A 14494-nucleotide genomic window follows, 5' to 3' on the forward strand; every position below is an offset into this window, starting at 1 on the left:
GGAGATACTCAAGAGCTGGATGCATTCCTGTATGATCTGCTTTGGGTGACCCTGCTCTGGCAGGGGGGTTGGACTGAATGAGCTTTGGAAGTCCCTTCCAGCCCCTGACATTCTGTGATTCTATGAAATGCAGCAGTCTGGACACAAAACTCTATGCAGAAGAGCTTCTACACATCCCATTTGGCTGTGACTGCAGTCTGGTCCTGTCTCTGGGCATGGTGTGGCACTTCCACTGGCCAGAGCAAACAGAGAACTGACAGGCAGGGGAATGCTCCTTCCCATGCACCATGTGCAGATCATAGGGTATGGTGAGTGGAGTTAAAGCCAGCTGGCAGCCAGGCACAAGTGGTGTCCCCCAGGGCTCCGTGTGGGGACCACTTCTGTTTGCCATCTTTATTGATGACCTTGATGCAGACACAGAGTGTGTCAGCAGTGAGTTTGCAGATGGCACCAAGCTGGCTGGCAGTGTTGATCATCATGAGGGTAGGGAGGCTCTACAGAAGGACTTGGATAGGTTGGATCCAGGGGCCAATGTTACTGGGATGAGCTCCAACAAGGTCAATGCCAGGTCCTGCACTTGGGCCCCAACATCTCCAGGCAAGGCTACAGGCTTGGGGCAGTGTGGCTGGAGAGCTGCCTGCAGAGAGGGACCTGGGGGTTGTAATGGACAAACCACTCAATATGAGCCAGCAGTGTGCCCAGGTGGCAAAGAAAGCCAAAGGCATCCTGGCTGGGATTAGCAGTGCTGTGGCCAGCAGGAGCAGGGAGGGGACTGTCCCCTGGGGCTCTGCTCTGGGGAGGCCACAGCTCGAGTGTTGTGTTCAGTTTGGGGCACCTCAATACAAGTGAGATGTGGAGGTGCTGGAGGCAGTGCAGAGGAGGGCAAGGAAGCTGGAGAAAGGCCTGGGGAATAAATCTGATGAGGAGAGACTGAAGGAGCTGGGGATGGGTAGTGTGAAACAGAGGAGGCTGAGGGGAGACTTCATCACTGTCTACAGCTACCTGAAAGGACCTTGTGGAGAGGTTGGTGCTGGTCTCTTGTACAGGTCACTACTGATAGTAGAAGAGGGAATGGCCTCAAGCTGCCACCTAAACCTGGGTAGGTTTAGACTCCTATTTTCCCAACAGGAGTGGTCAGGCACTGGGATGAGCTGCCCAGAGAGGTGTTGGAGTCCCCAAGCCTGGCTGTGTTTAAAGGTGGTTTGGCTGTGGTGCTTGGGGCTCTGGTTTAGGGTACACCTTGCAGAGCAGGGTTCTGGGTTGGACTTGGTGATCCTGAGAGGCTTTTCCAGCCTGGCTGCTTCTGTGATTCTATTCTTTGCTCAGTGCTTTTTCCCCCCCCCCACAACACACAAATTCCACACCAAACACATTCCACACCTCAGAAACAAAAGAAAGAAGAAAAGAGGATTTACTTGGGTTGTGCTAAGCAGCCAGGTGCTAGGATGCTGCAAGTTTCAGCTGTAGCCTGCAGTGCTGTGAGTTCCACCATGTTCACCATCACATCAGTCTTGTGGCCAGGGAGCTTGGGAAGCACAGAAAGTATCTTCTCTGCAAGATTGTCACCGTGATGGCCAACTGCTCCTGGGGAGGGGGAAAAGAGCGCCCAGATAAGTAACCCCAGATAGGGAACCAGGACAAAATTGAACCCAAAACCAACAGAGGAAAGAGAAGGAACTGAGGGTGAAAAATAACAACCATAGAATCATGGAATGGTTTAGGTTGGAAGGGAGCTCAAAGCTCAGCCAGTTCTAACACCCCAACATAGGCAGGGACACCTCCCACTAGAACAGGTCTCATCCAACCTGGCCTTGAACACCTCCAGGGAGGTTGTGGAGCACAGAAGCAACCAATGTGATCAAAGATCACATTGGTTGCTTCTGTGCTCCACAACCTCCCTGGGCAACCTGTGCCAGTGTCTCACCACCCTCACTGCAAACAGCTTCTTCCTAACATCCAGTTTCAATCTCCCCTCTGCCAGTTCAAACCCATTCCTCCTCATCCTGTCATTCCCAGACCTTGTCAATAGTCCCTCCCCAGCCCTCTTGTAGCCCACTTCAGATCCTGCAAGGCCACTCCAAGATCTCCTCCAAGCCTTCTCCTCTCCAGGCTGCAGACCTGGGTAATAGGTTGGACTGGAAGGCCACTCTAAGTTCTGGCAGGGGGGGCTGGACTCAGTGACCTCTGAAGGTCTCTTTCATCCCCTGATATTCTGTGATTCTGTGGCAGGGGTTTGTAGGAAGAGTAAAATACTGAGAGACCCAAAAGACATCTAAGATCATAGAATCCAGTAGGTTGGAAGAGAGCTCCAAGCTCAGCCAGCCCAACCTAGCACCCAGCCCTGCCCAACCAACCAGACCATGGCACTAAGTGCCCCAGCCAGGCTTGGCTTCAGCACCTCCAGCCACGGCCACTCCACCACCTCCCTGGGCAGCCCATTCCAATGCCAATCACTCTCTCTGCCAGGAACTTCCTCCTCACAGCCAGCCTAGACCTGCCCTGCCACAGCTCCAGGCTGTGTCCCCTTCTTCTGTTGCTGACTGCCTGGCAGCAGAGCCCAACCCCACCTGGCTACAACCTCCATGAGGCTGGTGGAATACCAGAACAGGTTGCCCAGGGAGGTGGTTGTGGCCCCATTGCATCCAAGGTGATGCTGGACAGAGCTGTGGGCAACCTGATCTAGTTGAGGATGCCCTTGCTGAGTGAAGAGGGGGGGTTGGACTGCTTGAGCTTTGGAGGTCCCTTCCAAGCCAGCCCATTCTATATAGCACAGAATATCAACCTGACCACACTCCAAGAGCAACTGAGTTCCAGCTGCTGCGTTCCCTCCAGCTCTCCTGATCCCAAAAGCACAGGGCTCTTCTTTCCACTCATGAACCCTCAACACAGGCACTACAACCAGCTTACAAAGCATGTCAGACTGTGAGCCACACCAAAGCAGGAAAAACATGATGAAGTGGTCAAGGTTTGGACTGGATCATCTCCAGAGGTTCCTTCCCACCCTCAGGATTCTGTGACAACTGTGAAACAGCCTGAGAGAGGGACCAGAAACTTTAGTGCCTTTAAAGCAGCAACAAGTTGAAGGTGTTTTCAGTCTGTCACTTTAGCTAGGGTTCAGCTATCACTACAGGGCTGGACGTAGAATGGTTTAGGTTAGAAGGGCCCTCAAAGCTCATCCAGTCCATAGGCAGGGACAGCTCCCCCTAGAACATCAGTGCTGAGCTTGGTATTTTCCTCCTGGCTTTACTCACAGCAGAATGAGGACTGCTGAAGCCAATAACAAGAGGAAGGGAATAAAAAAGCCTTCCAAGGGTATGGCCCCACTCTGTCCAAGTCTGCCCATGTAGCACCCTATCTGCTCTCACTTCTCATCATGTCCAAAGGCAGAGGAGGTTTGCTTCAACAGCTGAGGCAGCTGCACATGCTCCAAGAACACAGAATCATTGAATCAGAATCATAGAATCAGGCAGGGTTGGAAGGGACCACAAGGAGCAGCCAGTTCCAACCCCCCCTGCCATGCCCAGGGACACCCTACCCTAGAGCAGGCTGCACACAGCCTCAGCCAGCCTGGCCTCAAACACCTCCAGAGATGGACATAATCAAGGCTCTTACTTTAGTGGGGTCAGATTATTAACTGATGTTGCATAAGGAGGAGGTTCTCTGCAGCAAACCTGGCACTCAGGCTGTAAAACCACCTCAGGCTTTATCAAGCCCTCTGGATTGGAAGTTGAAAAGAGAAGCAGGGATGAAAAGGGAAGAGAAAAGTGAAGTCCAACTCCACGTTGACAATGGCTCTGCCCACAGAAGGCAAGGCAAGCACACGTGTCCAGCACCTGCTGGACTCAGAACACCAATTTGTTTGAGCAGAGGCTGCAAGAGCCACAGCATGACAGCAGCTTTCCTTCCTACCATGCCCAGCCCAGCCCCAAAGCACTCTGAGTGCAGATGAAGTGAGCTGTGCCGTCTCTGCAGCTCCCAAAGCCATCTGCTCTGCAAGAGCTCCACGCTCCTCTCGCTGGCTCAGCCTCTTGTCAGCCACACAGCACTCAGCAACACTCACAGAGTGAGAGGCATGGAAAACAGATGGCAGCCTCCTGAACCTCCTCCCCCACCCCTGCAAGCAATGTCTCTCTCTCTCTCTCGCCCTCCACACTTGCTGTCCATTTAGCCAGACAAGGCACCTTGCAATAAGAGAGATCTACTTTCTCTTTTGTACTGGGCAAGGACTATGAGAGCAGTCAGTTACCAGCCTTAACCAACCGAGCAAACCACCACCTGTCCTGTGGGCAGCAGAGCCAGTGGCATCCTGGGCTGGCTCAGGAGCAGTGTGGGCAGCAGGACAAGGGAGGTTCTTGTGCCCACCCCTGTGCTCAGCACTGCTCAGGCCAGCCCTGGAGTGCTGTGTCCAGTTGTGGGCTCCTGAATTGCAGAGAGCTGTTGAGGTGCTGGAAGGTGTGGAGAGAAGGGCAGCAAGGCTGGGGAGGGGCCTGGAGCAGAGCCCTGTGAGGAGAGGCTGAGGGAGCTGGGGGTGTGCAGCCTGCAGCAGAGGAGGCTCAGGGCAGAGCTCATTGCTGCCTGCAGCTGCCTGCAGGGAGGCTGTAGCCAGGTGGGGTTGGGCTCTGCTGCCAGGCAGCCAGCACCAGAACAAGGGGACACAGCCTCAAACTGTGCCAGGGCAGGTTGTGGCTGGATGTTGTTAGGAAGTTGCTGTCAGAGAGAGTGATTGGCATTGGAATGGGCTGCCCAGGGAGGTGGTGGAGTGGCCGTGGCTGGAGGTGTTGCAGCCAAGCCTGGCTGGGGCACTTAGTGCCATGGTCTGGTTGGTTGGGCAGGGCTGGGTGCTAGGTTGGGCTGGCTGAGCTTGGAGCTCTCTGCCAACCTGCCTGACCCTCTGATGCTGCAATTCTCATTCTGGGTGATTCTGTGTGCTCTGTTCACTACCACCACTCTTAAACCGATCAGATGAGAGTTGCTCTCTGGAGGTCCTCTCCAGCATTCTGTGATTCCTTGACTGCCCTAACTGCTAATCCTTCAGGCTCCCACTGGTCTGCAGGCACTAATGGCTTTTGCTGTTCCTTGTCAAATCAATCACAAAACATCTCCTCAAGTGTTACCAATCACCATCATCCTGTCCAACAACACAAATCAGCCCAGGCTGGACAGACAGGTAACCTCATGAGAGGAGGCCAGGAAATCACAGAGAGTCACTTTCCAACTGCACTGACTCCAGCAGGCTGCACAGGATTGGTTTCCATTCTCTCTCCTCATCAATGTTGAGGCCACTCAGCAGCTTCTCATTACCAGCTGGCAGCTTTTAATGCTGCCAACAGGCACAAGACCCAAGTGTCAGAGAGACAATAAGTTACCTGACCAATGCAAAACAGGAGCCTTGATGGCAGGCACATGTCCAGCCCTGAGGATACACAAGAGCTTACATCTCACAGAGCCACAGAATTGCCAAGGCTGGAAGAGACCTCTGAGGAACCTCTGAGGGAGCTGGGGCTGTTCAGTCTGGAGAGGAGAAGGCTCCAAGGCAACACTACTGTAGCCTTTCGGTATCTTAAGTGGGCTACAAGAAAGCTGGGAAGGGACTTTTTAGGATGCCAGGTAGTGATAGGACTGGGGGGAATGGAACCAAGCTAGGAATGCTCAAGCAAAGCCTGGCTGGGGCACTTAGTGCCATGGTCTGGCTGATTGGATACAGCTGGGTGCTAGGTTGGACTGGATGAGCTGGGAGGTCTCTTCCAACTTGGCTGATTCTATGATTCAGCCTGGATGTTAGGAAGAAGTTCTTCAGCATGAGGGTGGTGGGAGCATGGAAGAGGTTACCCAGGGAGGTGGTGGAAGCCTCATTCCTAGAGATGTTTAAGTTGTGATGATGCTTCCACACTGCAGACTCACCCAATCCTCTTCAGAGTAAGTCCACAACTAGGAGGACTTTACAATTAAAGGACTCTAGTGGGACAATTCCTGTGATGCAGCTTTCTTAGGCAATGCATTGCCTCAGGGACTGCAGGGCTTAAAATATCAGCAGGCATAAAATGTTTACAACTCTCCCTTGAAAGAAGCTGAACTACCTGAAGAGGAGGCTGGAGTGAGGAGGGGGACAGCCTCATCTCTCTGGTGGCAAGTGGCAGGACTAGAGGAGAGATCTGCCACTGGAATGGGCTGCCCAGTGAGGTGGTGGAGTTGCTGTCCTTGGAGGTGTTGAAGCCAAGCCTGGCTGGGGCACTTAGTGCCATGGTCTGGTTGGTTGGGCAGGGCTGGGTGCTAGGTTGGGCTGGCTGAGCTTGGAGCTCTCTTCCAACCTGCTTGATTCTATGATTCTAAGGTCTAGGTGATTGGCTAAGGCTGGGTGCTAGTTTGGACTGAATGAGCTTGGAGCTCTCTTCCAACCTGCTTGGTTCTATGGTCTAGGTGATTGGCCAGGGCTGGGTGCCAGTTTGGACTGAATGAGCTTGGAGCTCTCTTCCCACCTGCTTGGTTCTATGAAAGGAATGCAAGCTGTGCCAGGGGAGGTTTAGGTTGGATATTAGGAGATACTTCTGGACAGAAAGGGATCCTAAACACTGGAATGATCTACCCAGGGCAGTGATAGAGTCACCATCCCTAGGGGAGTGGTGGGAGCTGGTGCTTAGGGACATGGTTCAGTGGTGACTTTGCAGTACTGGATCAAAGGTTAGGCAGGATGATTTTTGAGGTCTCTTCCAACCAAGGATATTCCATGGATATCTTGAGCTCCATTTCCAAGGCTTATCAAATGCTTTGCCAGATTCTTTCATCCAGCTTTACCTTAAGCTGACCTTACTAAACAGTGCTGGAAAGCAACCTGTTCCCAGGAAGCAACACACAGCATTCAAGGCAAACTACAGCATCCTTCCACCTTGCCATAGGACAGATCTACTTCCTCATTTGTCCTGAGAAAGGAAAATGAAAGCAGTCAGTTATCCATCCCCCTGTGCTGGCTACTCAGTCTTATCCAAATTAACCAACCAAACCACTAACACAAAAGCACAAACAATCACAGAATGAACCAGGTTGGAAAAGACCTCTGAGATCATCCAGTCCAACCTAGCACCTAACCTAATTAACTAACCCATGGCACTAAGTGCCTCATCCAGCCTCCTCTGAAACACCTCCAGGGAACACAGAATCCAGCAGGTTGGGAGAGAGCTCCAAGCTCAGCCAGCCCAACCTAGCACCCAGCCCTGCCCAACCAACCAGACCATGGCACTAAGTGCCCCAGCCAGGCTTGGCTGCAACACCTCCAGCCACAGCCACTCCACCACCTCCCTGGGCAGCCCATTCCAATGCCAATCACTCTCTCTGCCAGGAACTTCCTAACAACATCCAGCCTAGACCTGTCCTGCCACAGCTTCAGACTCTGTCCCCTTCTTCTGTTGCTGGCTGCCTGGCAGCAGAGCCCAACCCCACCTGGCTACAGCCTCCCTGCAGGCAGCTGCAGGCAGCAATGAGCTCTGCCCTGAGCCTCCTCTGCTGCAGGCTGCACCCCCCCAGCTCCCTCAGCCTCTCCTCACAGGGCTGTGCTCCAGGCCCCTCCCCAGCCTTGCTGCCCTTCTCTCCACACCTTCCAGCACCTCAGCATCTTTCTTAAATCAATACCCACCACAACCTCACCCTGCTCAAAACCAAACCCACCCCACATAAAACTTGCACCCCAGCAGCAGGAGCCTGAAAGCTCACAGCCAAGCACAGCAGCAGAGATATGACAGACTTCCCCATCTCTCACAGCCAGCTACTGCAACATCTGTAGAGAGCAGTAAATTTGGAGAGCAGAAACACTCAAACCTTGTAATTTCCAAGTCCTCTGCAACGACCCAGCCACCTGCAGGGTCTTTTTAAACAGGCTAAACTTCTTTCCACTTCTTTGCTTATCTCTGCAAAGCTTCTCTGACATGTGAAGCATTTCAAACCCTACACTAGCAAAAAAAAATGGTGTGCAACAGCAAGAGCCTTTGCAGCCCACACCACAGCACAGGCTGCACCCTGACCCACAGCACTCAGCTGACACCACTTGAATATTTTCAGCTGCCTTCACCCCTCACAGCTGCAGCCTTGCAACCTCGAGGCACCACAATAATTTAAGCAAGGTTTGCCTCCTGTGTCACAGCTTCAGCCTGGCTGATAAAAAGGGGACTACTGTGCTCTGCAGGCCCCAGGATTTAGGTTTTCAAGGCATCAGCTGGTATGGTAAGGAAGGAAAAAGATGTGGCTTTGTTTCCTTTAAGAAGCCATTAGTGTCAACCCACCAATGTGCCTACTTGGAAGATGCTGCAGTCAATGGGTAGCAGAGCCCTGCAGAGGGACCTGGCCAGGCTGCATGGGTGGGCAGAGGCCAATGGGATGAGATTGAACAAGGCCAAGTGCAGGGTTCTGCATTTTGGCCACAACAACCCCAAGCAGCACTTGGGGCTGGGGCCAGAGTGGCTGAGAGCAGCCAGGCAGAGAGGGAGCTGGGGGTGGTGGGAGAGAGGAGCTGAAGAGGAGGCAGCAGTGCCCAGGTGGGCAGCAGAGCCAATGGCATCCTGGGCTGGCTCAGGAGCAGTGTGGGCAGCAGGACAAGGGAGGTTCTTCAACCCACCCCTGTGCTCAGCACTGCTCAGGCCAGCCCTGGAGTGCTGTGTCCAGCTGTGGGCTCCTGAATTGCAGAGAGCTGTTGAGGTGCTGGAAGGTGTGGAGAGAAGGGCAGCAAGGCTGGGGAGGGGCCTGGAGCAGAGCCCTGTGAGGAGAGGCTGAGGGAGCTGGGGGTGTGCAGCCTGCAGCAGAGGAGGCTCAGGGCAGAGCTCATTGCTGCCTGCAGCTGCCTGCAGGGAGGCTGTAGCCAGGTGGGGTTGGGCTCTGCTGCCAGGCAGCCAGCACCAGAACAAGGGGACACAGCCTGAAGCTGTGCCAGGGCAGGTCTAGGCTGGATGTGAGGAGGAAGTTGCTGGCAGAGAGAGTGATTGGCATTGGAATGGGCTGCCCAGGGAGGTGGTGGAGTGGCCGTGGCTGGAGGTGTTGCAGCCAAGCCTGGCTGGGGCACTTAGTGCCATGGTCTGGTTGACTGGATAGGGCTGGGTGCTAGGTTGGACTGGCTGAGCTTGGAGCTCTCTGCTAACCTGCTTGGTTCTATGATTCTATGGTTTGCCAACTTCACAGCATCAGTCAGGTGTAACTGAGTCATTCAAAGGCAAAGTACAAAGCACAGCACAACCTTCCCTATATATGCCAGGGATGGGGGGACAGGCTCTGCTCACTGCTCCCTGGGATAGGACAAGCAGCAATGGATGGAAGCTGCAGCACAGAAGGTTCCAGCTCAACACAAGGGGAACTTCTTGCCTGGAAGGGTCCCAGAGCCCTGGCACAGGCTGCCCAGAGAGGCTGTGGAGTCTCCTTCTCTGGAGCCTTTCAAGGCCTGTCTGGATGTGTTCCTCTGTGATCCGTGTTACATTGCATTGTCCTGCTCTGGCAGGGGGTTGGACTGGATGATCTCCTTGGGTCCCTTCCAACCCCTAACATCCAGTGTGCCTGTGATATATGCACTCACAGACACTTTGAGGCATATAGATCTAGCTAAGTGTATACATAGATATCTACTTCTTTAGACAGGTAGAATGCCAAGGCTGACAAGCTGAGCCAGGGAGCAATAGAATCCTAGAATCAGTCAGGGTTGGAAGGGACCAAAAGGATCAGCCAGTTCCAACCCCCCTGCCATGCCCAGGGACATAGAATCATAGAGTCAACCAGGTTGGAAGAGACCTCCAAGATCATCCAGTCCAACCTAGCACCCAGCCCTATCCAATCACACACCTCACACTAGATCAGGTTGTCCACAGCCTCTTCCAGCCTGGCCTTAAACACCTCCAGGCATGAGGCTTCCACCACCTCCCCGGGCAACCCCTTCCACTTTCCAGGCTCTCACCACCCTCATGCTGAACAACTTCTTCCTAACCTCCAGGCTGAATCTCCCCATTTCTAGCTTGCTTCCATCCCCCCCAAGTCCTATCACTACGTGACAGCCTCAAAAGTCCCTCCCCAGCTTTCTTGCAGGCTCCCTTCAGATACTGAAAGGTCACCATAAGGTCACACTGGAGTCCTCACTTCTCCAGATGGAAGAGCCCAAATTTCCTCAGTCTCTCCTCATAGCAGGAGAAGATTCACAGCAATCCAGAAGGCACAGTCTGTGCAGCCCATTTCCTTCACAGTTTGAGAGGAGACTCACACAGCTAAAGTCTCTGACCTATAGCAAAGTAGGAGTGCCAGAAACAAACCCTTCTGTTTCCAGCACAGTTTCCTCTTGGTTTCCATGACCTGCTGGGGAGCAGCAGTGTGTGTGCAGCCACCACAGCCTGAGGTTACACAACACCCCAAGCCTTGCAGACTCAGAATCACAGAGTCAGTCAGGGTTGGAAGGGACCACAAGGAGCAGCCAGTTCCAACCCCCTGCCATGGGCAGGCACACTACATCAGGCTGCCCACAGCCTCAGCCAGCCTGGCCTTGAACACCTCCAGCCATGGGGCCTCAACCACCTCCCTGGGCAACCCCTGCCGGCCTCTCACCACTCTCATGCCCAGCAACTTCCTCCTCACGTCGCTGAATCTCCCCACCTCCAGCTTTGCTCCATCCCCCCCAGTGCTGTCACTACCTGACAGACTAAAGTCCCTCCTCCAACTCTCTGAGAGCCTCCCGCCAGGGTGGCTGTGGGCCCGCACAGATGACAGCTGCCACCAGCAGTGAGTTTCTTACCAGCGAGGTCCAGCGTCCTGTCCACGAAAACGACTGAGGCTTTACTGGTGCCCATCCTCCTCCTGTTCCTGGCCGGGGCGTAGCTGGCCAGCTCAGCGGCCACGACCCTACTGAGAGTGCCCACGGCGAAGCATTCCTCCCGCAGCCCCAGAGCGGCGAACAGAGCGTCGAGGTCGCCCACCAGAGCCCGCACCGCCGCCCGCAAACCGGCGGACAGGGCACCCAGCCCGGCCTCCACGGGGCCGGGCCCGCCGGAGCCGGGGAGAGGCGGAAGGAACGTCGCCAGGCCAGGCAGCAAGCAGAGCTCCGCCGAGATGGGTGCCAGGAGCGGCGGGCCCCGCAGCACCACCTCGGCGCGGCCACCTTCGCCCATCCACCGCCGCAGGGTCTCCTCCATCTCGGCCTGCCCGCCGTCCTCCCCCTCGCCGCTGCACACCAGGACGCAGTGCCGCACGGCAGCCTGATCCAACACGCCGCGCACGGCGGCGGCCGTACCGCCCCGCAGGGGCCCGCTCACCGCGCAGACGACGCGGGCCGACCCCGCCGCCGCCCCCGCCTCAGCGGGCAAAGCCCTGACCGCCACCGCCCCTGCCGCCAGCAGCTCGCCCGCCCCGCCGCCGCCCCAGTGCAGCGCCTCGGTGCATGCCGCGTCCAGGAAGACGACGGCGCCACTCGCCCTGGCGAGCAGCGGCTCCCAGGCCTGCCGGCACAGCCGGCGCAGCTCCGCCACCGGCACCGGCACCGCCATGGCCGCGGCGCCGCTGACAGCCACCGCACCGCGCGGGCCGGCGCGGGCACGATGACGCAGCGGGCGCGGATTGGCTGGCGGCCGGCCGGGGGCGGAGCAAAGGCAGCGCTGCCGTCCCGCCCGCGCCGCGGGGCTGCTGCCGGCGTCCGGGGTCTGCCGGGGGGTTCGGTGTCTGCTGGGGGGGGTCCGGTGTCTGCTGGGGGAGTCCGGGGGAGCCTGCGGGGGTTTGGTGTCTGCTGGAGGGGGTCGGTGTCTGCCGGGGGGTCCGGTGTCTGCTGGGGGGGGTTCGGTGTCTGCTGGGGGGGTCCGGTGTCTGCTGGGGGGGGTTCGGTGTCTGCTGGGGGGGTCCGGGGTCTGCTGGGGGGGTCCGGTGTCTGCTGGGGGGGTCCGAGTGTCTGCTGGGGGGGTCCGGTGTCTGCTGGGGGGGTCCGGGGTCTGCTGGGGGGGTCCGGTGTCTGCTGGGGGGGTCCGAGTGTCTGCTGGGGGGGTCCGGTGTCTGCTGGGGGGGTCCGGGGTCTGCTGGGGGGGGTCCGGTGTCTGCTGGGGGGGTCCGGGGTCTGCTGGGGGGGGTCCGGTGTCTGCCGGGGGGTCCGGTGTCTGCCGGGGGGGTTCGGTGTCTGCTGGGGGGGATCGGTGTCTGCTGGGGGGTCCGGTGTCTGCTGGGGGGTTCGGTGTCTGCAGGGGGGGGTTCGGTGTCTGATGGAGGGGTCCGGGGGAGCCCGCGGGGGTTCGGTGTCTGCTAGGGGGGTCCGAGGGAGCTCGCGGGGGTTCGGGTGCCTGCTGGAGGGGTCCGAGGGAGCCCGCGGGGGTTCGGGTGTCTGCGGTAGGGTTAGAGGGGGCGGTGAGGCTTGTCCTCTCCCTGCAGGGGTTGTGGTGTCTCGGGTTAAGTTGGAAACCTTCCCCGGGAGAGAAAACTCAAAACAACGTGGATTTTTTGAAAAGTCAGGAAAAATGAGCTCGTATTCCTTATGGTTTGAGCTAAATATCACAGAATCACAGAAGCAAGCAGGTTGGAAGAGACCTCCAGGACCTCCTAACACCCTCTAATGAACCAACCCATGGCACTAAGTGCCCCAACAGCCTCCAGCTTCAACACCTCCAGCCACAGCCACTCCACCACCTCCCTGGGCAGCCCATTCCAATGCCAATCACTCTCTCTGCCAGGAACTTTCTCCCATCATCCAGCCTAGACCTGCCCTGGCACAGCTTGAGACTGTGTCCCCTTATTCTGTTGCTGGTTGTCTGGGAGAGGAGACCAACTCCACCTGGCTACTGCCTGCCTTCAGGTAGTTGTAGCCAGCAATGAGCTCTGCCCTGAGCCTCCTCTTCTGCAGGCTAAACCCCCTCCCTGGCCCTGCTGGCCACACTGCTGCTGCTGCAGCCCAGGCTCTGCTTGGCTTTCTGGGCTGCAAGTGCACACTGCTGGCTCCTGTGGAGCTTCTCCTCCACCAGCACCCCCAAGTGCCTCTGCTCAGGGCTGCTCTGCAGCCAGTCCCTGCCCAGCCTGGAGTTGTGCTGGGCATTGCCCTGACCCAGCTGCAGGACCTTGCCCTTGGTCTTGTTGAAGCTTCTGAGCTTGGCTTGTGCCCACCTCTGCAGCCTGTCCAGGTCCCTCTGGATGGATCCTGCCCTCCAGCCCGGCTGATGCACCACACAGCTTGGTGTGGGCAGCAAACTTGCTGAGGCTGCACTCAGTTCCTCTGTCCATGGCACCCACAAAGATGTTGAACAAGACTGGTGCCAGGACTGACCCCTGAGGGACTCGTCACTGCCTGCACGTGGCCATGGAGCCATTGACAGCCACTCTTTGAGTGCATCCATCAAGCCAGTTCACTGGACAGGTCTCTTTCAACCTGCTTATTTCAATGATTCCCTGAGATGCTTACTGCTCAGTGGACAGCAGGTTGGTACCTGCCCTGCTTTTCATGCTCTGCCTTCAACTAGCCATCATCTAACCAGCTGCTTACAAATGGCAGAGGCTTCAGATGCCAGCTAAAGTGGTGGAGGGGGCTTTTGTGGAAGCAGGAAAATTTAACTGCACACACAACTGGTCAAAACATCTGAAAACTGTTGGTATTTAACTTTTCAAATGAATCTTGCAGTTCTTCATGCAGCATCCATTTGACAGGCTGGATGGGTGGGCAGAGGCCAATGGGATGAGATTGATGGGTGAGGGTCCTGCACTTTGGCCACAACAACCCCAAGCAGCACTACAAGCTGGGGCCAGAGTGGCTGAGAGCAGGCAGGCAGAGAGGGAGCTGGGGGTGCTGGGAGAGAGGAGCTGAGGAGGAGGCAGCAGTGCCCAGGTGGGCAGCAGAGCCAATGGCATCCTGGGCTGGCTCAGGAGCAGTGTGGGCAGCAGGACAAGGGAGGTTCTTGTGCCCCTGTGCTCAGCACTGCTCAGGCCACCCCTTGAGTGCTGTGTCCAGTTGTGGGCTCCTGAATTGCAGAGAGCTGTTGAGGTGCTGGCAGGTGTGGAGAGAAGGGCAGCAAGGCTGGGGAGGGGCCTGGAGCAGAGCCCTGTGAGGAGAGGCTGAGGGAGCTGGGGGTGTGCAGCCTGCAGCAGAGGAGGCTCAGGGCAGAGCTCATTGCTGCCTGCAGCTGCCTGCAGGGAGGCTGTAGCCAGGTGGGGTTGGGCTCTGCTGCCAGGCAGCCAGCAACAGAAGAAGGGGACAGAGTCTGAAGCTGTGCCAGGGCAGGTCTAGGCTGGCTGTGAGGAGGAAGCTCCTGGCAGAGAGAGTGATTGGCATTGGAATGGGCTGCCCAGGGAGGTGGTGGAGTGGCCGTGGCTGGAGGTGTTGCAGCCAAGCCTGGCTGGGGCACTTAGTGCCATGGTCTGGTTGGTTGGGCAGGGCTGGGTGCTAGGTTGGGCTGGCTGAGCTTGGAGCTCTCTTCCAACCTGCTTGAGTCCATGATTCCTAGATGCAAAGTGACAAAAGCACCAACACAACAGGCTTGCCACCTCCTGCCGCTGTTAAAACAGCCGTTTCTCCATTAAA

The 14494-nt window shown here is 56.7% G+C and overlaps 1 protein-coding gene across 1 annotated transcript in view; it reads right to left on the minus strand.

Annotated features, from left to right (window-relative positions):
- SCFD2 (sec1 family domain containing 2) overlaps nucleotides 1-11506 on the minus strand; it is a 204546-nt gene extending 193040 nt beyond the window's left edge. Inside the window, exons 1-2 of the mRNA XM_064149430.1 lie at nucleotides 10748-11506; nucleotides 1416-1584 (exon numbers count right to left, since the gene is read on the minus strand). Coding sequence (XP_064005500.1) covers nucleotides 1416-1584; nucleotides 10748-11495 — 917 coding nt within the window. The 5' untranslated portion in view covers nucleotides 11496-11506. The remainder of the gene's footprint in view (nucleotides 1-1415; nucleotides 1585-10747) is intronic.
- Nucleotides 11507-14494: the final 2988 nt, after the last annotated feature.

The sequence above is a fragment of the Pogoniulus pusillus genome, chromosome 9, assembly GCF_015220805.1.
Source record: "Pogoniulus pusillus isolate bPogPus1 chromosome 9, bPogPus1.pri, whole genome shotgun sequence".
In the NCBI taxonomy this organism is placed as follows: Eukaryota; Metazoa; Chordata; class Aves; order Piciformes; family Lybiidae; genus Pogoniulus; species Pogoniulus pusillus.